Genomic DNA, 27,400 nt, shown 5'->3' with positions numbered 1-27,400 from the left:
TTTTCTTTGTGAAACAGCCTCTAGATTCTAGGCTCCCACTCTTGCCTGGCTCACCCCTAGCTTGTAGGCTGGCTTCCAGGCTGTTGCTGCTTTGTCGAGCATCCTGAATCTTCCTCCTCTATTAGAACTATAATGGTGCTCTAGGTCTTTAATCCTTGGTCCTTTTCTTCTATTTCACTTCTCTCCAGAGATGTTCCCTTCAAGCCCCTGGCTGAAATAGCACCTACAAGCCAACGTTTCCTGCATTTGTGTTTTGTGGACTTCTCCTTGGACCCTGGATTTCTCTTTTGAGCTTTAGACTTCCCACCTATGCAGCAGCTCTATTCGGATGACTAAGAGGCAGCTCACATGTTGTTACAGCTAAAAGAGATTTCTTGACTTTTACAGTGAGTCTGATCCTTCTCAGATCTCCCCATTTTAGTGAATGACACAATCATTCACCCTGTGGCTCAGGTCAACAGTCTGGGAGTCATTAGTTATTTTGCTGTTTCTTCTAGCCAAGAGGCAGGCATGTTTCTGAGCAAGGCCAGTTGGACTCTTTCCCAGGACTTTGAACCTTGAGTGGGTGACAAAAGGTTGGAAAATTGGTTGGAGCTGATTCATCCAGTGGAGACAGCCTTTGGTGCCCGTCCATTAGTTTCTGCTACCGAGATTCCCAGAACTGGCTTTGTCCCATGCTTTCTCGAGACCTGTTTCTTCAGCTTTAGGTCTGAGGCTCTAAGTTACTCTACATCCTCCCAAAGAAGTTCTTCTTTTTTTTATTAAGACTTTAAAAATTTATTTATTCATGAGAGACAGAGAGAGAGAGAGAGAGAGGCAGAGACACAGGCAGAGGGAGAAGCAAGCTCCATGCAGGGAGTCTGATATGGGACTTGATCCCTGGACTCCAGGATCAGGCCCTGGGCTGAAGGCAGCGCTAAACCACTGAGCCACCTGGGCTGCCCCAAAAGAAGTTCTTTTTTAATAGCGTCTTGTGTGGTTTGCCATAAAGGAATCCTTTGTAATATTGATGAGGAAATGAGTAAGGCAATGTCTGTGTTACAGACTCAGTTTCCTACTAGTCCATCAGTGAGTCAGTCAACAACCATGTATGCAGCCATTACTATGTACAGGACACACAATTAACACTGTCCTCTACTAAGTTCTTCAGGGACTGCTGTCCCTTATTCTCCACTTATCCAAGCTCATCAGGGTCATCCCCAAGGACATCTTCCAGTGATGGCACTGGATAATTCAGCATAACCTCCCTTCCAAAGATCCTTCACTTGATCATGTCTCTTCCTAAGATAACACAGTTGGACACTAAAGCAAGAAGAACAGAGTTTAGTCAGTGCTATACTATTACAATAGGACTTCCAGTGTGAACTGGGCTCCAGCTTGATGTGCACAGAAGTGATTGGCAGGGGGGATGAGAGGATGGAGAGGGGAAAGCAGCAGAGTGGAAGTTACAAAGAGCTGAGAACGTGGCTGGCCTACGTGAAACGTGTCTGGTTTGTTAACTGGCACTTTACCAAAGTTAGCCCCCTCCCCTCCCCGAGAGGCTGGGAGATGGGCCCTGTCTTCAAGTGTTGGCTGGAACAATCAGTAAATCCTTTTGGCAGCTGTGCACTTTCTCAGGCAGGCAGTTTAAGGGGAGCTGATGTCCTAGGGATGTGGCCCTGAGCTGTTAGACACGATGTTAGCATTTTGTTCAAGTCTTTGTAGACCAAGGTTAGGGTCTAGTCAAGAAGATGGTTCAGGGGGATCCCTGGATGGCTCAGCAGTTTAGTGCCTGCCTTTGGCCCAGGGCGCGGTCCTGGAGTCTCAGAATTGAGTCCCACATCGGGCTCCCTGAATGGAGCCTGCTTCTCTCTCTGCCTGTATCTCTGCCTCTCTCTCTCTGTGGCTCTCATGAATAAATAAATAAAATCTTAAAAAAAAAAAAAAGGAAAGAAAATGGTTCAGGAGAGCCTGGCAAGAATTTGTTCAAGAGGGAGGCCCAATGTAATCAGATGGGTCCTTCAAAGGTGGACAAGAGAGGCAGAGAGTCAGAGTGAGAGAGAGGTTGGAAGAAGCTGTGTGGCTGGCCTTGAAGGAAGGGAAAGGTGCCTTGAGCTCAGGAGTGCAGGCAGCCTCAAGAAGCAGGAGAAGGTCAGAGAACATTCTTCCCTAAACCTCCAGAAGGAACATCGCCCGGCAGACAGCTTCATTTCAGCCTAATGAGACTGACTTTGCCCTTCTGCCCCCCAGAATTGTATGATACTGAGTCGTGGTTTTTAAGTTGTTTCATATTTTTTCACTATGAAATAGGTAAAATGTATTTACAGTGAAATGCACAGATATTAAGCGTAGAACTAATGAACGTTTACAAATCTATGCCCTGATACAGGCAGCAACGGCAGTAAGGAGAGTATTTCAGGCGCTCCCAAAGTGTCCCGCATGCTGTGTTCTCAGGCAACTCTGCAGCCCACAGCTCATCATTGTTCTGATTCCTTCTGTCAGTGAACTTGCAGGACAAAGGGAAAGGCAGGGCAAAAGGACATAACATGTTAATTACATTATGAAAATAGCCTTAACCCCAAGTACTCCAGTTCGAATTGAGGCTCCTAAGCTTATGGTAATTTGATCCAGAAGCAATAGGAATCTAATACAGCAGCTATTTCTGCATAATGTAATATGAGTTATTTATCATTTTCCTTAGAATGTCTGCATTTCCATATTTTATCCCAAAATATATATTTTATATTTTTTTAAAAATTTACTTTTTAAAAATTTAGCACAAACCCGAAGACTTTCTAATAGCTGGGCCAGCTTACATGCAGGGGCACGTGTCTACTCAATAATCTGCTCTGGGGGTGGAGGGGACGTTCCATTTGGGGTGGGGCCTCACTAAGTTTTTGTTTCAAGTCCTCATTGATAAAGCACCTACTATGTGTGAGGTGCTTTATAAACATATCCTTAGTCATAGCCATGCCTTCTGCCCTGGATACTGCTAATATCTCCAGTTGTGGAGGAGGAAACCAAACAAAAGACACAATGTAACTTGGGTCAGTTCACACAGTTACCAAGTAGTGGAGCAAGGATTCAAACTCACATCCCTCTGACTCCAGGGCCTGCCAAGAACCTGAGGTGGGCCTGATGGAATGCGGGGATGTGTGTGAGTGTGCAGGAAGTGGCTGTGGTATAATGGGAAAAGAGCAAAAACCAGAAGCCTGGAGCCATCACTAACTCCATCATTCATTCATTCATTCATTCATTCATTCAGCAGAGATTTGTTGAACACTTACTGTGTGTGTGAGGCATTATTGTAGGAGCAGCGAACAAAATCCACAAACATACCTGCCTCAGGGAGTTTGTATTTTTGTGGGATGTGAGAGACACATAAATAAGAGACACATAATAAAGAAAATAAATTTCATTTCCTTTATATATGGACATCCTACGAGATGTCCATAGGGGATGGTATAGTGTAGCAGGAAATGCAGGGTTTTTGAAGCCAGAATTCCTGGGTTTGAGTCCTGGTGTGGCCAGTTCCTGGCTGTGGAGCTCTGGGAAAATCACTCAACCTCTCTGAGCCTCAGTTTCTCTGGTGTAAAATGGGACTAATTAATCCCTATCAACCTAAAGTTTTAGGATGTGTAAATGAGACAACATAGGTAAAACTCTTAAGTAACAAATTCCCATTGACAGGGAAGGCTCATTCTGATTCTGTGGCTCTGAAGGCTACCTTGAGTTCTCACAGCTTATGATTCTGTGATGAAACACTGGTGCTAAGTCAGAAATAATGGAGGTTGAGTCCAGGGGGCCTATTTGTTTGGCTGCGTTCAGCTATCTGACAGGACCCCCTTTTCACAGCCCCGATACAGGTGGTCCTTTCCACTTAAAACAGACGTTCTTGTCTCCTAACTTCCTGAAACCACACGTAGGCCCCTTCTGTGCCCAGAACAAGAGACAAGGGTGAGGGCAGAGAGGAGCCCCAGGAGCTGTGTGCAGCTGCAGGCCTAATCTCAATTAACAAAAGCCACCTGGGGAACCGGGCTCTGCTGGGCAGCACTGGGGCCCATTTGTTTGCAGGCTCTGGGTTGCCAGGGCTGTGTGAGCAGCCCTCAGGGAGGGACTCGCAGCGAGATTTTATTTGCTTTTCCTGGATGCCAGCCCCGTCAGGCAGCCTTCGCTTTATAACGTGGCCTACATCTGACGGCTGTGTTCCCAAGTGGGGTCAGGGCCATGGGGCTGGGAAGGTTGAATTTTAATTAAAAATGTGTTTTCACCCTTAACTCTGTTGCCCTAGACTAGGACACACACACAGACACACACACACACACACACACACACTCTTCTCTCAGTCATTTGTGCACTTTTCTCAGTTGATATATTTATGTGTCATTTGATTAATAGGAGCCTCCCATGGTTACTGGAAGGAAATGTGGAGTCAACCAGGGGCTCCATCCACTCTTGCCGCCACTACATCCCCCTACTCTGGGTCTATGTTGCGATTAGGGTTGCCAAATTTAATAAATACAAATACAAGATGCATCAGAAATTTGGAAAAATGAATGATTTGCAGGTAATGATTTGGGACATATACTAAAAATAATTGGTTATTTATCTGCAATTCAAATCTAACTGGGCATCCTGTATTTTATCTGGCAACCATAATTACAGTTTGTGTTACTCCATAAAGAAATCCATGAAGGAGGGCAATGAATGGGGCTAATGCATGATCAAAAGCAGAGAACCAAATGCAGACATTTTACTGGCATGTACACACCAATGGGTTAGAAGTGGTTGTTTCAAGGTAGGATTATTGGAGAATTTTCATTTTTCTGTGTGATTTTTCTGTTCTTCAAGTTGACCACAATGTGCACAGTTTTCACAGATCACATCTGTATGTATTTATACCTACACACACATACACACACACACACACACACACACACATACAGATTGACTTCTTAGCATTAGTGTAAAAGCTGCTTAAAAGAAACTGTGTTTTTCCTCAGCCTGAAAACCAGATCTGAACACATCCCTAGTGGTTAGAGGCATTTTCAGGATCCATGAGAAAATCACTGAAAGCAATACTGAGAGGCCTACATGGCTTACCAGTACCATAGAGTACACAAGAGGTACACAGAAATTACAAACTATTGCTGTTACATTATTAATCAGATGCTGCTTTCTTAAGAAAACTGGCTCCTGAAGCTTTGGGGATATAAAGATCCATCTAGTTAAACCCAGGACACAAAATCCTCATTAAATCCTTGGTAATGGGGGAACTTGGGAATTTTTATTCTTTGATTTGCAGAATGAGGGTGGAAAACAAAATGAACATACACTCTTACAGAGAATGGATTGAAGACCCATCCCTCTCCCATCACACACACAATGTGTTCCGTGATGTCCTGAGGCTGAGTGCCATCAGCATTCGTGTCTGGGATGTCCAGAGTGGCCCTGCAGTGACGGATTATTCGGAATGCTACCCCTTAGTGGAGTAAGGAAGGAAAAGAACTTCCATTTATACAATGCTGACTCTGTGCTGGGCATAGCACTTTAATGTTATCTTGTTCACAAAAACAACCCAAGTTACATGCATTACCCTGTCTTATAACCACGTGACTTAAAGATTATAAAGACTGGAGTGTCTGGGTGGCTCAGTCGGTTAAACATCTGCCTTCATCTCAGGTCATGATCTCTGGGTCCTGGGATCGAGCCCCATGTCGGGGGCTCCCTGCTCAGTGGGGAGCCTGCTTGTCCCTCTCCCTCTTCCCCACTGCTAGTGCTCTCTCTCAAATAAATAAATAAAATCTTTTTTAAAAATGATACAGTTTGTTCGCAGGTCACACCTCCAGAAGTACTGCAAGATGCTTAATAGTTGGAGAATCACTTACATTTCCCATGTTGCATTTACTAAGGCAGAAAGCCTCAGTAAGGAGGAATAAATCTGCTTTCTGATGATTTGTATCTCAAGATGTGAGAGATTGAAAGTTTTCTGCTATACTTGAAGGATGGCCCCCTCCCCCCCCAGTCTTCAGTTCTGAATGTGGTGCTAGAATTAAGGTGGGGGGGGGTTCTTCTTTCTCCTCTCACCACTAATGGTGCCCGCTGCCCTTTGAGGTTCAGTATGCAAAGAGGGGAAGACTAGGCTCTTTGTCATATTACCACGGAGTCTGCATGCGTGAAGAACAGACTGTTGCCTGCCGTGACACCAAGTTAGCAAATGGCAAAATCAGTAAACTTTGGCCAGCTTTGAGTCTCCTAACACCCACCTTATAAAAAAGATAGGAATGGACTGATCCATTTTGCTTATTCAGTGATGAGGGACTGGCCTGAAAGGGGGACATACTAAAACTTCTGAAGGGTTCCTGGTCCTAAAAGAAGAGAGTTGGATGAACTTTGGAAAAAGGAAAATATAACTTTGAACAAAAGGAGAATGTGAATTGAGAGCACCTTGTCATTGTCGGGGGGTGGGGCGGGGAGGCAATCTGGTGATTGCTAAAAATGGGAAAGAAAGAGCCATGTCCACAGAATGCTGTGTGGCAGTGCTGTGAATGGGCCACTCTGAGCTATTGATTATATACACTGAGAGTTATAAGAAATAGTGAAAGAGACCGTAAGGGGAAGGAGGGAAACTGACTGGGGAAAAATTAGGGAGGCAGACAAACCATGAGAGGATCCTAACTCTGGGAAACAAAGGGCTGCAGAAGGAGAGGAGGTTGGAGAGATGGGGTAAAACTGGGTGGTAGGCACAAAGGAGGGCACTTGATGGGATGGGCACCAGGTGTTATACTATATGTTGGCAAATTGGATTTAAATAAAATATTTTGAAAAATAAAAATAAATAAATACACTGAGCGTGGGCAGGATTAGACTCCACCATGTCTGAGTAGTGCATGAACCAAAGGGACCTATTTCCAAGTCACGCAGAACCATTTTTTCAACTATGATGTAGATAGAGTCTTGGAGCAAATGGTATATTAAGTGAACTCTATTAATTAAAGATGGAGCGAGACAGGTTTTATGCATTCATTCCTCCAGAGAAATGTCCCTAAACACACGGTGACATTTCAATTATTTTTCCATTAGTATTCTCTGAATAAAGACTTTTTTTTTGCCTTTGCTAGTAGAAACTGCTTGGTATGCATATTTAAATAACAGTCACACTGAATTAGCTTTAAGAACAGGCTCTTAATATAATGGATGCATTAAAATGTAGAAAAAAATGAGAGCTGCATACAGACCTTCACGCTTAAGAAAAGAGCAGGGAGTAATAGACACTTTCTAAACCTTGGATTATGATCCTGGCTTTGGGAAGAGATCACAGTTACCTCATGTCTAGCCACTGATCTAAGTTAGCTCCAGCTCTGTTAAAAGCTATTTGGTAAGAAAGGTAGCACCTGTTCTTTTCCAACTCAGATATATACATACGTGGCTGCTGGAGAAGGATGCTGCAAGGAATTGATATCTACTGCCAGTCATTGTAGAGAGAAAGTGCTTATTTGTACAAGTTCTAAAGATCAACCTGCCACCAGACATTGATGACTTACTTAGTATGCTACATCGCCACCCCACAATTAATGGGGGAAAAGTATCTACCGAATGACAAGACACCTGAACTTCTTTGTCAGCCTGTTTAGCTACAATGTTTTAAAAAAATAAATTGTCTTCAACGACAGGGGGAACCGTGACGTGACAAAACAAAACAAAACAAAACAAAAAAGCCAAGCAGTATTTATTGGTGACAATAAACCAATAATTTGTTTCATTTAAATTCAAAAAAATCAGGGGAAACCAAAGCTCTTGAGGAAGAGCCTACTGAAGATTTTGCAAATGCACACCCAGCAATCAAGATGGGTTTATGGAACAGTGTTTGGGGGTGAAAGCGGGAATGTCTCCATTCAGAGATCCCATAAAACCACTCACCACAAATTAACCAGGAAAGGATGCTCCAGACCCTGCATGATCTGGAGTTCCTTGAAGACATTTCTCACTTCGTTGCGCTCCACGCACTTTTGTTTGTTCATGTATTTCATTGCATACATCTTCTTCGTATCATTCTTCTGCACAATGCAGACCTAATGGCACAAACCAGAGTGAGAAAGCGGTCAGGAAGTTAACGGATCATGGCTGTGGGAGACAGAACAAGACCTATTCAACAGCCTGGCCTGGAGGCCTCACTGACACATTCTTTGATACTCAAATTGCCACTTAGCTCTGATTTCAGAGGAGAAAATTTAATTTTCTTCCCCTGTACCGGGTCACTTTGCAAATCTCTGCTTTCTCAAACAAGTCAGCCTGTTTTTTGCTCCTTGAGTTTTTTTTAGACAGCATTTTGGAGAAAATAGCTGCTTTCTTGTCAGGAATCTTCCAATAGCAAATGACATCCTTATTCTGCTTTGAGTGATTGGTATTGGCGCAGCTAAACTGCCTAGTAGAACGATATTGTGCGAATAATTTCTGTTTACACCAAAGTTGATAGGACCTAAAAGGACTTATAGCACTGAACATGATGTCCATGTTTTTGAAATTCTTTTAGAGGTTCTATATGTCTGATAAAATGGACAGCAGATGATTTTTTAATGCAAGTTCAATATGAAATAAGAAATGTTCTCAAAGTATGTCACTACCAAGAAACTAATGATTAGGATTTGAATCCAGAAGTTTCTTGCAAAAAAATGAGGCTGGATCTTTCATGGTAGATTTTTGAAAATAAAAACATAGCATAACTGATGGAAAAACAGATATCAGGAAGCTTCTTTTGCACATAAAAAGAGTTAACTGTTGGGGCGCCTGTGTGTCTCAGTCAGTTAAGTGTCTGCCTTTGACTCAGGTCATGATCCCAGGGTACTGGGATCCCTGCTCAGCAGGGAGTCTGCCTCTCCCTCTACCCCCTTCCTTGCTGTGCTCTATCTTTTTCTCTCTCAAATAAATAGTCTTTTTTTTTAAGAGCTAAGTCTTAAATTGACAGCATAACAGTTATTGAAGGTATGGGCACAATTGACAACTGAGTCCAAAATTCTAGAGTAGAGAGAAAGTCTTAAAATCTAGTGGGAATAAGTAGGCATGACATTGAAATAATTCTGAGAATAACAGGTGTTCATTACATCACACACCTCAAACTGTAGTGAAGATTTTACAAAATCCTCTCTGAATTATCATCATTCCTTGTGGTCCCAGGAACAGAATAATCTGAACATTATGATGCTGTTCCCTGAGCTACATAACCCTGCTAGTGATTAATCATTTTGGTTCTCACCTTCCCAAAACTGCCTTTCCCAATGGCTCGCAAAATTTCGAAGTGGTCAAAGTTGACTGCAAAACAAACAAAGAACAATGTGAAGGATTATCAGTTGCTTTTTAGTTGCTAATGAATTAATAAAGATTGGGTGAAACCAGAGTGCCTTGTTTAAAACAACATTCCAGATGACTTTAAGATGTCCATTCATTCAAAAAAGAAAAAATAAATAAATAAAATTTTCTGATTGAAAAAAAAGATATTCATTCATTCATTCATTCATTCATTCAAAAAAATATTTCTTAAACACTTCTTATTCATTAATCATAGTGCTTAGTACTGGGGAATATAGTAATAGTAAAGTAAAAATAGAATCTCTGCCTTTATGGAGACTGTAATCTAGTACAGGATTCATATATAGAGAGACACTTATAAATAATCATAAATTAATGGACAATTAAAACTCACTGAATGTTAAAGTGAGAAGTCGTGGGGCTCTAAGAGCATGTAACGATGGATTTCTCGCAGGTGACAGTCAGGAGGAGCATCACTGAACACCGATGATTATAGAGAGATCTGGTCCCACAGAAACAAGACTGACCCTCCTAGATAAGAAAAACATACCTTCTACCCAGAAAGTGCTAATAAAGTTGTTTATTTAGTAAACGAAGTCAAGTGAATGACTTATTTTCCAAAATTCTTGCAGTTGGAGTTTCTTTAATCTATTAGATTATAAACTCAATGAGGGCAGAGATAATAGGTCCTTTTGTTCATCCTGGTTTCCCTCGCAACTCAGAAAATTCCTGGTTTGAGGTAGTGGAAAGCAAAACTCTTACCACTTCCCACAGAGCCTCATACAGTGATTTCCACATAGTTGCTTCTCAGCAAATAAATCAAACAAAGCTGTAAAGATACACAGGAACCTCAAAACAGTTGCTTCTTGTAAATATGAGCAGTGTGAACATGAGGATCTTCTAAGAAATTGTTGTCCAAATGGGGTCAACTATAACTCCCCATTAAGGAGTTATAAAAGTAATTGGGAGGTATGAGAAGTATCCAAAATTTAAACAAAGTAGAAAAGGTTAGAAAATTAGTCAGAAATGTCTCAAACGTAGAGTAAGAGTAGTATTGCTTTGAAACCCTGTGTTAGTTTTACATATGTGTGCAGGTAGATATGGATTGGATCATGATAAGAAGTTTTTGGTATCTTTTTTCACAGGTTGTAGTCAAAATAACTTGAAAGACACTTCTATCAATTTTCTCTTAACATTCAAACTGATATAACCTAACCAATGATTTCCTCACACTTATTACAGGAGGCACAGTTCTACATTATGCACCATAAAGGTGTCAAAAAATTGACCAGGATTTATTTGCAAGTCCAAGATTTAATCTTGAGCAGACCTGGTAACATTAACAGTGATTTCTCCACTAGTAGCCTAGCCTAGAACGCTGTGACGACATTTTGAATCTTCAAGCATACAGCAAGTACCTAGAAAGCATGAAGCTCCTTTGTGATATTAATCCATTTCATGATTAATCTCTCTTTATAAGCCATTTTAGGCTTTAATGAAAATGATAAAAGATTAGATGCCAGGTTGCTAGTTCTACTAGGATAACTGCCTTAATTAGTGTCTGGTCCCAGAAAAGCAATAGGACTAAAGCTTTAGAAAGAATGCATCTTACTTATGCCTTTATTTCTAGTCAGTCAAAAAAGAAAGCAGACTCCAGTTCAATAACAAACTGTCTAAAATCACTTCTGAATATAATAATCAGCATGGGGAGAAAGCCAATGACAGATTAAAAGTGGCTAGGAAAAAACCTCTCATTCCATCCTTTATTTATCTTTTAATTCCTGGGCAGTTAACATATAGGGTTATATTCATTTCAGGTGTACAATTTAGTGATTCAAAATTCCTACTTAATGCTCATCCCCTTCGCCTATTTCACCCATTTCCCCCATGGTAGCCATCAGTTTATTCACTAAAGTTAAGACTTTGTCTCTTGGTTTGTTTCTCTCCTTTTTCTCTTGTTCATTTGTTTTATTCCTAAAATTCCACATATGAGTGAAATCATATGGTATTTGTCTTTCTCTGACTGACTTATGTCACTTAACATTATGGTCTTTAGATCCATCTGTATTGTTGCAAAGGGCAATATTTCATTCTTTTTTTTTTCTTTTCAAGATTTTATTTATTCATGAGACATACACACAGAGAGGCAGAGATATAGGCAGAGGCAGAGGCTCCCTATGGGGAGCCCGATGTGGGACTCAATCCCAGGACCCCAGGATCGTGCCCTGCGTTGAAGGCAGACCCTCAACCATTGAGCCACCCAGGTGTCCCTTGCAATAATTCATTCCTTTATATGGCTGAGTAATAATCCATTGTATACATATACACCACATATTCTTTATCCATTCATCTATCATTGGGCTCTTGGGCTGCTTTCATAGTTTGGCTATCATAAATAATGCTGCAGTAAGCATAGGGGTGCATGTTATTCCTTTGAATTAGTGTCTTTCTCATCTCTGGTTAAGTTTATTCCTAGGTATTTTATTATTTTTTGTGCAATTGTAATGGGATTGTTTTTCAATATCTCTTTCTGCTGCTTCATTATAAATGTATAGAAATGCAATGGATTTCTGTACATTGATTTTGTATCCTGTGGCCTTACCAAATTTAATTATCAGTTCTAGTAGTTTTTATGGTGGAGTCCTCAGGGTTTTCTATATATAGCATCATGCCATCTGCAAATAATGAAAGTTTTACTTCTTGCTTACCTTGGATGCCTTTTATTTCTTATTCTTGTCTGATTGCTGTGGCTAGGATTTCTGGTACTGCATTGAGTAAGAGAGGTAAGAATGGACATCTTTGTCTTTCTCCTGATCTTAGAGGAGAAGCTCTCAGTTTTTCCCCATTGAGTATAATGTTAGCTGTGGGTTTTTCTTGATTATGTTCAGATATGTTGCCTATAAACTTACTTTGTTGAGGGTTTTTATCACGAATGGATATTATACTTTGTCAATATCATGTCAGTTTGTTCTGCAATTGTTGAAGCAATCATATGGTTCTTATCCTTTCTCTTATTGATGTGATATATCATATTGATTTGTTGAATATTGAGCCACCCTTGTATCCAGGGAATAAATCCTACTTGATTGTGGTGAATGAAATTTTAAAATATATCCTTGGATTCAGTTTGCTAATATTTTGTTGAGGATTTCTGCATCTATTTTCATCAGAGATACTGGCCTCACTTATTGGCCCTTCCTAAGTGTCCAGCAATAGGAGTAGTAGTTAGGAGGGAGGCTCATGGAAGAGGCAATGAGACTTCATGACTCAGATAAAAAGGAGAAAGAGGTGAAGTCAGAATTATGGATTATTTTATCAACAGAAACCCATTTGTATTATACGTGTATAGGATTTACCAAAGGGGCTGGGTATCAAATAGCATATCCTCTGTACACTTAAACCTATGATCAACATGTATAATATTAACCAGCAGATTATTTATGGCCACAGGTCAAAATGGGTCTGCAGCCATTGTTGTTTTGCCTATGAGCCAAGATAAAAAATATACAACCATATAAAAATCTGTAATATTTACCAGCTGGCTTTTTACAGAAAAGTGTGCCAGCCTCTGAGATGAGTCTTTGGAGACAGATCTCCTGAGTTCACATCCCAGCTCCTACAATTGATAGTTGTATAATCTTGGCAGTTTACTTCTATGCTTTGTTTCTTCATCTGTGAAGTGGGTATGGAAATAATAAATATCTCATCAGGTTTAGAGGAAGATGAAATGAGTTACCATACAGAAAGTACTTAGAATATGAACTGGAACTGACTACTTGTGGCTAGTATTCCTAATAGCACTTCTTAGGGGATAGCATAATTCAGAACCCCCCAGCCGATACCGCAGTTAAGTTGCTATCACAGCACACGGGTATTACCAGTCAGCATGGAAGAAAATGGCACTTGTCAGTGTCACTTCTACACATTTGCCGTTTTTGTAGTCAGTGGTGTGGTGTTCTTGCAGTGTTTCCTCCAATCTCTGAAGCAAAGTTAACCTTTGTTGTGTCTACATTTAAAAAAAATTATTTATTTATTCATGAGAGACACACAGAGAGAGGCAGAGACATAGGCAGAGGAGAAGCAGGCTCCCTGTGGGGAGCCCAATGTGGAACTCGATTCCAGGACCCTGGCATCATGACCTGAGCCAAAGGCAGATGCTCAACCACTGAGCCACCCAAGTGCCCTTTTAGATTTTTCTATTTAAAATACTATACAGCCTGGTTCTCACTTCCACTGACCGAGCTGGCCTACGCATGTGGCCTAAGGAAGGACAGACAAGTCGCAAAGCTGAAATCTTCAATATCTTTCTTATCTGCTGTGGAGTCTTGCCTTCACACATGGCTGCTCACCCCAGTCTTAGCAAACATCATGTCAGTACAGTGTCCCTAAGGTTGCCTAGAGGTGTATCAGGTTAATAGCCTGAGTTGAATGGCTCCTAATGTTATGATACTACTTCAGATAGTTTTAAAAATACTAAATATTGGGGCACCTGGGTGGCTCAATGATTGAGCATATGCCTTTGGCTCAGGTTGTGATCCTGAGGTTCCGGGATTGAGTCCTGCATCGGGCTCCCTCTGCCTATATCTCTGCCTCTCTCTGTGTGTCTCTCATGAATAAATCAATAAAATATTTTTTAAAAAATAAAAGTACTAGGAACACCTTAACATCAGTGGTTAAGTGTCTGCCTTTGGCTCAGGGTGTGATCTCAGGTCTGGGGATCAAGTCCCATGTCAGGCTCCCTGCATGGAGTCTGCTCCTCCCTCTGCCTGTGTCTCTGCCTGCTTCTCTCTCTCTCTGTGTCTCTCGTGAATAAATAAATAAAATCTTAAAAAAAATAAAAGTACTAAATATTATAAAAGGCTTATTTTTTAGTTTTTCTTTGGGGTAGGTCACATTCTCCACAAATCAACCAGACACAGAAATTCTATGCGCTTGAGGGATCTGTTTATGTGTGGCCTGGTGTGCATTTCATTTTTTAAAAGGCTACTTATGTGACATAGAGAATGAGAGAGAGAGAGAGAGAGAGAGAGAGAACATGAGCCAAGGGAAGGGCAGAGGGAGAGGGAGGGGGAGAAGCAGACTCCCTGCTGAGCAGGAAGCCGGATGCAGGGCTCAATCCCAGGACCCTGGCATCATGACCTAAACTGAAGGCAGACACTTAACCAACTGAGCCACCCAGGAGCCCAGTGTAGCTTTCATTTTTATGTCTCATTTTATCCTCACAACAACCTCACAGCCTGTGTAGCTAGGGATGCTCAGATCAGAGAGATTAAATAACTTGCTGTGGGTGTCACTAGTGGAGTGACTAAATGACCCTGGCGTTAGGTTCTGAAGTCAGAGAGTGGGATGGAACCTTGGTTAGTCAAAACTGCACGTGAAAGTCCTCCAGAAATGTACTGCTTTGGAAACCAAAGGAGTCTTTCAAAAAGTCCAACATAGTCATCTCTTGCGTGAGCACCAGATGAAGCACATGAATTGCATTTCGGTGTTTTTGTATAGGAAACATTTAGGCACTAAAACCACACTCAGCTCATTCGCAGACTCAAATTTATTAGTCACTTGGATAGTAAGACACCCGAGGGGACAGCTGGCTGACTGCTGTCACAAAACCACACCCGATGCTTGAGTGCAGAAGTGGGCGGAATCAGCCATCTGAGTCTGCTCAGTGGCTTCACGTACACTCAGTACACACCTCTCTGATTCTGGACCTAAGCTCTTAGCCACTATTTCTATAGTCGTTTTAATGTTATTACCATGTATACACCCATCCCATAGGCAGAAGCAGGGGAAGCAAGGAGGGATTTGTCTCTCCTTTTAGAATCACAGGGGTCAAGTCAGCTTTCCCCAAGTCTTTCCCAAAAATTAGGCATGCTGAGGATAGAATCCTGTGTTTGATGCTTTTTCTTTCCTTCGTTTTACTTCTCTTACCATCTCTCCTGTCTCAACGTTCTGCGCAGTAAACAGAAGGAAAGGTGAGACTCTTCCTTAGAGTTTCTTATACCATCCTGACACTAGGCATTTGAGAGAATAGAAGGTAAAGCAGAACTCCTCTCCTTTTTTTCTATGATTGAGGTCAAAATATTTGGAAAATATTTTATCTTTTTCCTAGTAAAAAAGATGATTCCAGCCTAAGTAAATACCAAATCATGACCCTATGCGCAACTATGGGGAACTGCACTTCTTGATGTTCATGTAAATCCTTCTATTGATGAGGAAACAAGGGCGTCAGCTGTGTGTCCCCATCTGCAAAATGGTGCTGATTAAACTGGAATCACAGGTGGTTTAGAGGCTGAGGTGTGATGCACCAGAAGTATAGTGGCCGGCTCACTCAAAACTAAAAATTACAAATGTTAAAGGACAATTATTCGAAGAAGGTTGAGACTTCTTGCCATTCTGAATTTTTAGCTGCATTCCCAGAAGGCAGCTTCTTTTTTTAACAAATTCTGTGTATCCTTTAAGATAATTTTTCTGTATTTCTGTATGTATTCCCTTTTGACAGCAGTTGCAGCATACCATCATTCCTATAGAAACAGAGATTATAAGCTCTTTCTATATAATTATATTCTCACTGTTCCTTCATACATCACATGCAGATCTAGATCTAATTATTTTAAACAACTCTTTTTCATTACATTGTGTAGAATGTCCCATAAAATATTTAGCTTTTTGATGGATTTCAGAGATGGTTTAATTATCTGGTGTTACCTACAATTCTGGCCCGAACATCCTTGATCAGCTTTTGTGCAGAGGCTTGTAAGCTACCTTCATAAAAGCAGAAATGCTGTTAACAAAGAGTATGTGAAATCTCTAGTTTAACAGACACTGTACACTAGCCCTTCAGAGATGTTGCACCAAATCTCCTCCAAGCCAATAGTGTGTACAAATAGATTCTGTCCACCGCTTTGCCAATACTCTCATGCCAACAGTCTTTGACCTGACAGGTAAAGAAAAACTTGAATTATTGATTTACTTTATATTTCTTTAATGATGAATAAGGCCTCATGTCATTGTATGTGTACTGTTTCCACAGAACTGCCTATTCATAGATTTTTGCCAGTTTTTAATAAGTTATTTGTCTTTTTGCTTAGTAAGTGTGCTTAAAATGTTATATATGTTAAGTCTCCCTTTAACAAATCTCAGGAATATTTTATCCAGGCTCTCCATCTGGCTTTTGACTTTAAAATATTTATAATAGTGTAGAAGCTGAAGTGTTAAGTTTGTATATTATGTAGTCAAATTTTATATGGTCAAATGTATCAATCTTTTCCTTTGTGTCCCTCTGGGTTTATGTCTTTACAAGAAAGGCATTTTTTTCTTCAAGACTGCTAAAGGCATATATTATATTTGGACCAAGCATTGCTGTCCTGCTGTTTTAGTTTTTGCAACGTTTTTTTTTTTTTTTTTTAGAATAAATAATGTTGTACTATTTAAGGTACATAGAATTTGAAGGTTCCCGAATAATGAAGTTTCCAAAAAGTACTTCTTAAATTGAAAGCTAAAACAATTGATAATTTCCTGTTTGCAGCCATGCCAGTGTGATTATTAAGAAGTGAATGCCTTTATTTTTATTTTTTTTAAAGATTTTATTTTATTTATTCATGGGAGACACAGAGAGAGAGGGAGGCAGATTCACAGGCAGAGGAAGAAGCAGGCTCCATGCAGAGAGCCTGACATGGGACTCAATCCTGGGTCTCCAGGATCACGCTCTGGGCCAAAGGCGGTGCTAAACCACTGAGCCATCCAGGGATCCCCCCAAGTGAATATCTTTAAAGGGATTTTGGAGAATATCCTCATAAAGCAGCCTCTCTATATTTTGCTTACATAGCACAATGTTAGATTCCAGTGCTGTTTGGCCCTAGCTGATAGCAAATTAAACCAGTACAGTCTCAATAAGTCCCAGAGTACCAAGAAAAATTCTTCAGAGAATAAGACTATATGTATCTAAAGAAAAAAAAAGTCAAGCCCAAATCAGGCCTGCTTTTTTGGTATGTTAATTTGATATATAAATTTGCTGCTTCAACATGTCACTGCTTCAGGCTCTGATTCTCTAAAAGCAAAGGTAATATGAAAGCAGTTACTGCGTAACTGGCTACCTGTCCCCCTTCTTCCCTCCAGTCCAGGAAGAACATATAGATTTGATTTTCTCCTCCAGTATAGCAGAAGCGACACTTAGGGGGAGTAAAGATGCAAACAGAAATTGCTCACTAACCTCAGCTCTGCGTTCACTGACATTTACTGATGGCTGACTCAATTGGAGCCAGGCATTGTACTAAGTGCTGGGGAGAGAAGCCAAGGCTGCCTTCCTTTATGGGGCCTATGGTCTAGTGACACAACTGAATCATTAATAAATACTAATCTCTAACATTTATGTAAGGAATATCAGGCATTATTCTAAGCATGTTGCCTACACTACCTCAATTTTCCAACAGTGCTATGAAACAGTAGTACTATTATTGCCATTTTTTAAAGATGAGCAAACTACAGTGCAGAACGATTACACAATTTTGCCAGGGCCACAGAGTAGGCAAGGGGAGCATGGTGGAAGTCCCACTCAATTGGACTCCGGAGCTGTCCTCAAACATTCTCCGTTACAGAGGCCCATGAAACATAAAAAAAAATTGTGCCCAAGAAAGGAGGATGGATAGCACACAGTTAGGTTCTCCACACCCCTACTTCTCTTTTTAGGTGAGATCTCTCTTTTTCACAGATTCCATCTCCCAACACTGGCCTCACCAAACACGTGGGTCACATTTCTGTCACCCATCCTGTGCCACACCCCTAGCCAGAAACTTCAGTCTGGGAGATGGGACGGGACCAGCATAGTTGTAATCTACATATTTACATTAATGTAGAACTTTCTGATGTGGAAAAGCATGCTTCGGCCTGTATCACAAGGCTTTCCCAACACAAGAACAAAATTTGCTGAATGTAAAAAAAAAAAAAAAAAAAAAAAAAGGCAGGTCAGTAGGCCTAAGGGAATAAAGAATAAAGCAGCTGACACAGAATAAAGTAGTCACACAGGATAAATGGGGAACCCTGGTGGCATTAAAGTGTGTGGTTCGGTATTTATACAGGTCCTACTTTGGTTACTGATTAGGCTTCCCAAATATATGGCCAATAATTCAATTTTTCATTTTTACTTTTTTAGCAAAACTTATAAAGTTCCAACTAAAACAAGTACTACTACTGTAGGGAGATCCTCGTGTCATGGGATGTGCAGCAGGAACAGCTAACTTAGTCCAGCCGATGAAGTGAGACATCCTAGAGGACATGATTAAAAAGAGAAAGGTGTTGCAAAAGGACTTGCTCTTAATACTTTTTTTCTTTTTTTTTTAAAGAGACTTCCAATTTATTTATTTAAGAGAGAGAATGCACATGGGCACAAGCAGGAGGATGGGCAGAGGGAGAGGGAGAAGCAGACTCCCTGCTGAGCAGGGAGCCCCATGTGGGGCTCAATCCCAGGACCCCGGGATCACACCCTGAGCCAAAGGCAGGTGCTCAACTGACCGAACCACCCAGGTGCCCCTTAGTATTCTTGCCTATAGATTTTCTTCGTGGTTATGCCTACATTGAATTGGAGTCTCAGAAAGATAATTTCCCAGGAAAAGAAATGAAATACACACATACATAATTGCAGTATAAAGAAATATATATGTATCGAGAGCCATGTATGGTTCCACAGCATTTCCCAGGTGCGTCTGCCCGTCAGGATCACATAAAACACACTTCTAAAAATGTAGATTCACTGGGTGTTATACTGTATGTTGGCAAATTGAATTTAAATAAAATATATAAGTTAAAAAATGCAAATTCAGGAGCCTCAGCTGAATCAGACTCTGGGGGCTGACCCCGGGAATTTGTATTTTGATGTGGCTTCCCTGGAAGTTTTTTTTTTTTTTTTTTTTTTAAATTTTTATTTATTCATGATAGTCACACAGAGAGAGAGAGAGGCAGAGACACAGGCGGAGGGAGAAGCAGGCTCCATGCACCGGGAGCCCGACGTGGGATTTGATCCCCGGGTCTCCAGGATCACGCCCCGGGCCAAAGACAGGCGCTAAACCGCTGCGCCACCCAGGGATCCCTTCCCTGGAAGTTTTGATGGAAACTGCCTGGAGCCAGGCTGTGGGTCCTTATTTAGAACTGCTACTCTGTACAATAAAAGCCACAGGAGTTCTAAGGGAGGGCGGGGAGCAGTATCTTCAAACAGTAAAAGATAAGAGACCTTCAGGGAGGGACAGCGTTTTAGCTGGGCCTTGCAGAGTGGGTAGGAGTTCAACAGCCCACCAAGCATTGGAGGACTGGGACACTGCACTTCCCAAGGAGGGTGAGGAGGCTCTCCATAGGTAGGTGTTGATTAGTTAATTTTGTTTTAGTGGCCTTAAACTTCCTTTGCCCCCAACCCCATGAATGTGAAGCAAATAAAAAATGGTGTCTCTAAATAATTAATAGGCCTTTGTTGCCTGCACTGTACCACATCTTAGGACAAAGTTGATAATTAAATGGATTATCTGTTCTGTGTATGCGTGTTCAGGCACAGTCCAGACACTTTACCACCAAAACCTGTGAAGTGGTAAAATTATTGCTACTTTGCGGATGAGTTACAGAGACCTGAGAAAGTGGTCTCCCAGGGTTGGGGCTTAGACTTGAACTTGTCTTTTTTGTGGATCCAAGTTTCATAATTTGAATCTTACAGGCAAGTCCTCAAAATTTTATGATCCTGTCCAGTGGTAAAGAGCATAAAACTGTGGGTTTGGGTTTGGGTGTACTACATACTAGCTATGAACTTGTTAGTAAATTAGTTTACCTCTCTGGTCTTTATTTCTCCTGTATAAAATTGTGATCATATATAGTACCCTTTCTAAGAGTCCTATGAGGACTAGGTGAAATAAGCCATATCAAAGGTGCTTATCAAGTACTTTAGTAGAGAGTATAAGTTCAATAAATGTAGCATTATTGTTGCTGGTTTTGTTACGGTTACTAGATAAGCTACTTTGATACCAGCCCAGAGCATTGGTTTTTTTTGCCACAACGATAGGCAAAATGATGTTGAGAATTCACATGGGACAAACAGTGCCAAGAATGTAACCTCTGTGAAAGCAGACACGTTTGTCATTATATGCACATTGCCTAGACCCATGCTGGGCCTGTAGCAGGTGTGTTATGAATATTTACTAAGTGGAAGAAGGGGGCAATGATGTGCCATCATCAATGTTTTATAAAATGTGGATGGCTTTAGAAGAAAAATTTTAAATATCTTTTCCTTTATGTTGATTTCCTAACACATCATCATTTACAGTAGGTAACTCCTAGAAATGTCTTACCAGCAACTTATTATCAAAATGCTTTTTAATGAGACAGGCAGTAAAGTCAGTCTCCACTTGAATGTTGAGATCGCTCTGCAGACATTGGATTTACATGTTAAACCTCAAGAACTGACTTCCTCAGTCTTTGAGCTCAGAAGTACTGAGACCTGCCATTCTTCACCTTGTCAACTTTACAACAACCGACTGTCCTAAGTGAGGACGTGGTTGGTAACCTCCCAGCAGCTAGAGGATAATTAACAGGAGGAGTCAGAGACTACCTGCGTGATCCTTGAACAGAAGTACAAGTGTCTCACTATGGTACCAGCAAGGGGCCCACACAAAACTACAGACTCCCACATCATCTTCAGAACACAGAAGGGACCAGTCCCTCTTCTAAATTCTGCTGTCACTATGCCCATTTTTTAGAGTGGACACTGCATGGTCTGCCAAGAAAGGAAGTAAAAAGACAGAAAAAAATGGAACCTCTGGGTAAAAATACAGTTCTTCCAGTTTATTTTTCAGTCTTCCATTAATCAGATGAATGTTTAGTCATCACGCTACGTTCCCAGATGGAGGCAGTCACAAAGAAAAGGTCACGTGTACCCTTTTCACCCAGGAGCAGCAAAGTGGGAAAGAAGCTAAAGTCACTTCTCCAGAAGCTGCAGCTGTTAGCAAGTCATATCAACAATGACCTGTTGAGCATCTACGTGCCCAGGACTCCGCTAGGTCCTTGGAAAAATTAAATCGTACCCTCAGGAACTGGAGTATGACTCACTCAGCAGCATTCGTGAGAACAGAAATCTGTGTAATCAAATACCCCTCATCTCATTTGCATTTTATTTTCCTATAGTACCTCAGGAATCCAGTCTTGCACCTTTCTGGAGTTAGATAGGCATAAATAAATAGATAGGCAAATAACGTACACAGATGAAAGTGATCCAGTGTTGATGTTCGGTGTGGAAAGAAGCTTGGTGGATCTTCAGAGAGGGAAGAGAATATTGCAGCATGGCAGTTTTGCTCCTTTCTATTTTTTTAAGATTTCATTTATTTATTTGAAAGAGAGAGGGCGAGCAAGAACGAGACAAGTAGGGGGGTGGGGGCAGGAGGCAGAGGGAGAAGCACACTGCTGAGCAGGGAGCCTAATGCCAGACTCTATCCCAGGACCTTGAGACCATGACCTGAGCCGGAGGCAGATGCTTAACCAACTGAGTGACCCAGGTGCCCCTGCTGCTTGGTTTTTAATGGATATTTTGATCAATGATAAAAAAACGATTTGAGTCAGAACTGCATTGGAATCCTAGCTCCACCACTTACAAGATGAACGGAATTTGGAAGTTCACCTGACATTTCTGAACTTGAGTTCTCTGTTCACAAAGAAAATTATTTTTATATAAAACTAATGTGATTTTGGTATTAAAAACACAGAACTAATCACAGAATCAAGTGGAAAGAAGAAAAAATAATTTAAAGATAATCATGAAGTAATATTTTTATTAATTTTTCTTTAAAAAACTTTTAATTTTATCAAAATTAGGAATTTCTCTCTCTCTCTCTCTCTCTCTCTCTCTCTCTCTCTCCATTTCTACAGTTTGGGGAGTCAATGAGTTCTAAAGGTTTATTATAAAACACTGATTTTAGTCCTCTGACACCCTTGTCTCACTCTACAATCTCTCCTGGCCAAGAGCTAACACTTATACCTCTTTGAGCTAATAAATTTGCAGTTCCTACCTTACCTTATAAATGGCATATTTTTTTTTTCCTTTTCAGTTTTAGGCATTGCTTATTAAATCTCCAAGATGGCAGGTGAGGATTAGCTCCCCTTCCAGCTCTTGGGGGTCTCACCCCAACATGAGCCCATCTTTCCAATGTAGCTATATTTGATAGAATAATTTCAATTAGATCACCATTCAGTATTTCCATTATCATGAGTATGGAAATGGTACCTAGCATCTAGATCATAAACTCCATGATTAATTTTCCTTTCTTACACAGTTTTTTCTTTCCCTGTAGTTAATAATAGTGTTGTTTACACACATACTCATTTTCCTATATCCTTTTCCCTAAATCAATTTCCAACTCTTCTCCAGTTGTTTAAATTCCCCTTCAAATGTGTTCACGAGCATTGATCCCATTGCCAGCGTCCTGAAATTGGCTCTCCCAGAGCCCTCTGACCTAACTGCATCTGGGCTGGTGATCTTACTGCATGGCTGTCATGGTGGGCTCCCCTTGACCATCATCTTAGGGATCTCCTTCGCTCCTCTACAGTGGTGGATTGCCTGCTTATTGCATGCACCATCTTCCACCTTCTTGTTTTACTCCATTGTTTTTGTGGAGTGAATCCTCTAATAGCTTTGTAAGAAAGACTGCATGGGAAGTTAATTTTTGAATACTCGCATATATGAAAAATATTTTATTCTACTCACACTGAATTGAGAACTCAGCTGACTATTGAATTCTAAGTTGGAAATCATCTTCCTTCAGAATTTTGAAGGCACTGCTCTCCTTAATTTCTAGCTTTTTGTGTCACTGCTGAGAAGTCTAAAGCTATTTTGATGCCAGATCCTTTGATGCAACAGTCTTCTTTCTGGAACCACACAGCATTGTATATTTGTATAGGATGCTTTGAAAGTTAATAACGATACAGCTTTTTTATTCATTTTGCTGGGCATTGAATTGGCTTATTCATTCTTGAAACATGTGTTCTTAAGTTCCAGGCTTTTCTTTTTTCCTTTAAATTAAGTGGTGATGGTTTCCTCATTTCTTTCCATCTTTTCGATCCTTCTATTATTTAGAAACTAGAACTCTTAGACTGGACTTTAAATTTTCTTTTATTTACCCTGCTTTTTTCTATCTCTGTTTACTCATTCTGGAAAATTTCCTTAAATTTATTTTCAAAACCTTTCAATCTTGTGTGCTATAATTTTTTCCCCTAATACTAATTTTGTTCTCTGAATGTTGCTTTCTTGATATCCTATTTTTTTTTCTATTAAAAAAAATCAGGGGATGCCTGGGTGGCTCAGTGGTTGAGCATCTGCCTTTGGCTCAGGGTGTGATCCTGGAGTCCCAGGATGGAGTCACACTTTGGGCTTCCTGCATGGAGCCTGCTTCTCCTTCTATTTCTCTGCCTCCCTTTCTCTGTGTCTCTCGTGAATAAATAAATAAAATATTTTTTAAAAATCCGTTGTTCTTTTTTTTTAGAGAGAGGGAGAGAGTGCACATGCACATGAGCAGGAGTGGGGTGGGGGAGGGGCAAAGGAAGAGGGAGAGAGAGAATCTTAAGCAGGCTCCTCACTCAGCACGGGGCCCCACACAGGCTTCAATCCCACCACCCTGAGATCATGGTCTAAGCCAAAATCAAGAGTTCAGATCCTCAACCGACGGATCCACTCAGGTACCTCAAGAGTTGTTATTTCTTAATATCCCTGACAGTTTTCCTTAAGTTGTGTTTTCTTCTGTTCAAAATTTAATCTTTATCTGTCCCATTAGAAGTCCTTCCCATGTGTCTGAAAACCCTCAGTTGTCTGCTCAATCCTAAAGTACTGTTGGGAAGGTCTGAGACTGTGGGTGAGTCTTGTCAATAGCAAGCTTCACTCTAGAGAGGGATGGCTAGGATGTTCAAAACCCTCCCATATCGATAACTGTAGATCTTCCTTCTTTGGTTGGCCAAAATCTCCAGAAAAAAACTTTCTATTACCCTCTTGTCAGAGGAGAGGAGACCCCAGCTGCCAGTGTTATCAGAGCCAAATTGGGAAAGAGGGTGGAAGTCCCAAGCAGCCAGCCTGCACCCATGTACCTCACTGATCCCTCCATTTCCATAAGGCACCCCTGCCTTTGGTGTGCCAGGTCTTCCCAGTTAGGAGACCCTCTTCTCCAGAGTATAAACCATGGTGCAGGGGTGGAGAGGACTAGTATCTTTCTTTCTTTCTTTCTTTCTTCTTTCTTTCTTTCTTTCTTTCTTTCTTTCTTTCTTTCTTTCTTTCTTTCTTCCTTTCTAGTGGTAGAAGGGACAGATCAGTTTTTATACAGCTATGCAAACAATCTTCCTTATTTTAGATATCCCCTTCACATGTCCTTCTAGAGGCACGTGACACTGCCAGTTCTTAGGGGATGGAAGTAGAGGAAAATGTTTGACTCATCATCTTCTCCTAGAGCCTTGCTAGCATTTTTCTCATCCTATTACATTGGGCTGTGGTTGGGATTAAATGAGATAATGTATACTGAGAATATATAAGAATATAATGGGCACTCAATAAAGAAGGGTTTGGGTTTTTTTTGTTTTATTTTGTTTTTTTTTCCAAAAAAAGAACCTAACACTAGGAACAAGAAACAGCCATCTCTTTACTACTTACTGGCTTGGTGACTTGGGCTAGTGTTTTTTAAAAACCATTTTAAGACATTCTTTTTTTTTTAAAGACTCATATTCTTATCCTAATAAGGGGATGATGATCACTTCCTTACTCGTATCTCAGAATCACTTTAAAAGTCACATTAGGAGAGGATGAGCAACTACACTGCAAATGTCAAATACTGTCCGTCGGATACAGGCAGAAGCGAGGTGATGCTTCAGGTCTGCCTCTTCCATGATGCGTGAACTTGGGCAAATTTTCTAACTTTGCTGAGTTTCAGGTCTCTGCTCTGTAAATAAGTGTGGTGATATTTTGGTCTCCATTTGTGATTAAGATGGATTGGGATAACCTAAGAGAAGTACCACACTGGAGAAGCACTCTGAAGCCCGGGTCTCTCTTACCCCACCTGGTAGCCCTATCTCTCTGACTTTGCTCTAAGTTTCCTATACTCAAAATTCCCTATAAACTTCCTTCCCCAAGAGCACCACGAATGCAACCACATTCTTAGATGTGAGGGGATGGCATGGACTGCTTTGGTGAATACATGGACCCTTTTACAGGAAAGAAAATAAAGCAAATACACAAACTAATGTTGGTATAAATTACAGAGTTCCTCAGAATCCTATTTGTGGATCCCATGTTAACAGGTCTCTTTTGGGGTGCCTGGGTGGCTCAGTTTGTTAGGCATCTGCATTCAGCTCAGGTCGTGATCCTGAGGTCCTGGGATTGAGCCCTGCATCGAGCTCCCTGTTGAGCAGGAAGTCTGCTTCTCCCTCTTCCTCTGCCTGCAGCTCCCCCTGCTTGTTCTCTCTCTCCCTCTGTGTGTGTGTCAAATAAATAAGCAAAGTCTTTAAAAACAACAACAACAACAGATCTCTTTTAAATGAAAGATGTTAACTTTAAACCAGAATCCTAACATACAGCCCTATGTAGAAATCCCCATCACAAATCTAATGATAATCTGTTAGCACTTTCCAATGCTTAGTATATGAAGCACTGTACTAGGTATTTTACTTGCATTATTTCATACAATCCTTATTAGCCCCAAAACACAAATAAAACCCTGAGACTTAGAGTGGATAATTTGCTCATGGTCATGGAGCTAGTAACAGATGGAGTTAGCAGACAAATCAAGGGTATTGGTTACAAGTTGAGAAACCCCAAAATGATTTGTTGAAGTCATTACCTTAGTACCTTAGAATGTGATCTTCCTTGGGAATGATGTTGTTGCAGATATAACTGGTTAAGTTAAGATGAGGTTATATTGAACCCAGTATGGAGTGAGCCCTTAATCCAATATGCCTGGTGTCTGGGTAGAAGAGAAGAGGGAAATTTGCACACACACAGAGATTGGAACGAGGCTACCAGAAGTACCTTCACCTAGAAGATTCAGTGGGCCATGGCCCTGCCAATAACTTGATTTAAGACTTCTAGCTTCTAGAACAATGGTAATTTCTATTGTTTGAAGCCATCCAGCTTGTGGTACTTGTTATAGTAGCCCTAGGAAAGTAATAATGGGAAACTAATTTGGAGCTTCTGATTCTAAAATCTAAGCTTGTTATCACTGGGCAGTAGCACGAGCTCTCCATGTCCATCTCCAAACTCAGGGAGAGAAAATGTGATGACGTGTTAAGACAGCAGAAAGACTGGCTTATTCTAACTCGATTTACATATTCCAAGAACTTGATGAATAGATGGAAGTATATTCCTACGGTTCAAGAAGTAAATATGAGAAGCTTAATTGAGGAGGGCAAAAGAACAGTTCTGAAGATCCTTGAAGAGAGAGTTCTGTAACTGTCTGGTATTCCCTGGTGCCAAGCACTCGAAACAGGAGACCAAGGGGAATGAGTTCAGCTGTGCAGAATCAGAATCTGCTGACTATTGAAATTACCTGTTGTCAGTACATTTTGAACGAAAATAAAATAATAGGTCCTGGTCTGCTAAGCTACCTCCTCCTTCAGTATGGATAAGCGAAAGCTCTAGTATGTCCAGCAGAGATATATGGGTTAAGGCCTCAGGTACGTAGTCCTGAGATGGCTACAGAGTTCGTTCTTGAAAAGTATTCTGGGGTAGCCCGGGTGGCTCAGCAGTTTCGCGCCGCCCTCAGCCCAGGGCGTGATCCTGGGGACCCGGGATGGAGTCTCACATCGGGCTCCATGCAAGGAGCCCGCTTCTCCCTCTGCCTGTGTCTCTGTGCGCCCTCCCCCCCATGAATAAATAAATAAAATCTTAAAAAAAAAAACATGAAATGTATTCTGAAGGGAATACTTCAGAAGGTTTATTTTCCACCATCACATAAGGGTAAGTGCAGCCCCATGTGGTAGATACCTGTAATGATTGAACTCAAAGATTTATATCTCTCAGCAAATCCACTCCTAGGAATATACACCAAAGAACCGAAGGCAGGGACTCAAACAGATATGTGTACACCAGTGTTCATGTAGCATTATCCACAAGAGCCCAGAG

The 27,400-nt window shown here is 40.9% G+C and overlaps 1 protein-coding gene across 3 annotated transcripts in view; it reads right to left on the bottom strand.

Moving 5' to 3' along the window:
• Window positions 1–27,400, bottom strand: part of STK32A (serine/threonine kinase 32A) — a 130,330-nt gene that overhangs the window by 83,653 nt on the left and 19,277 nt on the right. For all 3 annotated transcript variants that reach the window (XM_026018620.2, XM_026018634.2, XM_026018628.2), the window contains exons 3-4: window positions 9,233–9,288; window positions 7,900–8,051 (exon numbers count right to left, since the gene is read on the bottom strand). In XM_026018620.2, coding sequence (XP_025874405.1) covers window positions 7,900–8,051; window positions 9,233–9,288 — 208 coding nt within the window. The remainder of the gene's footprint in view (window positions 1–7,899; window positions 8,052–9,232; window positions 9,289–27,400) is intronic.

The sequence above is a fragment of the Vulpes vulpes genome, chromosome 2, assembly GCF_048418805.1.
Source record: "Vulpes vulpes isolate BD-2025 chromosome 2, VulVul3, whole genome shotgun sequence".
Classification (NCBI taxonomy): domain Eukaryota; kingdom Metazoa; phylum Chordata; class Mammalia; order Carnivora; family Canidae; genus Vulpes; species Vulpes vulpes.
This window is presented reverse-complemented; position numbering and strand designations above follow the sequence as displayed.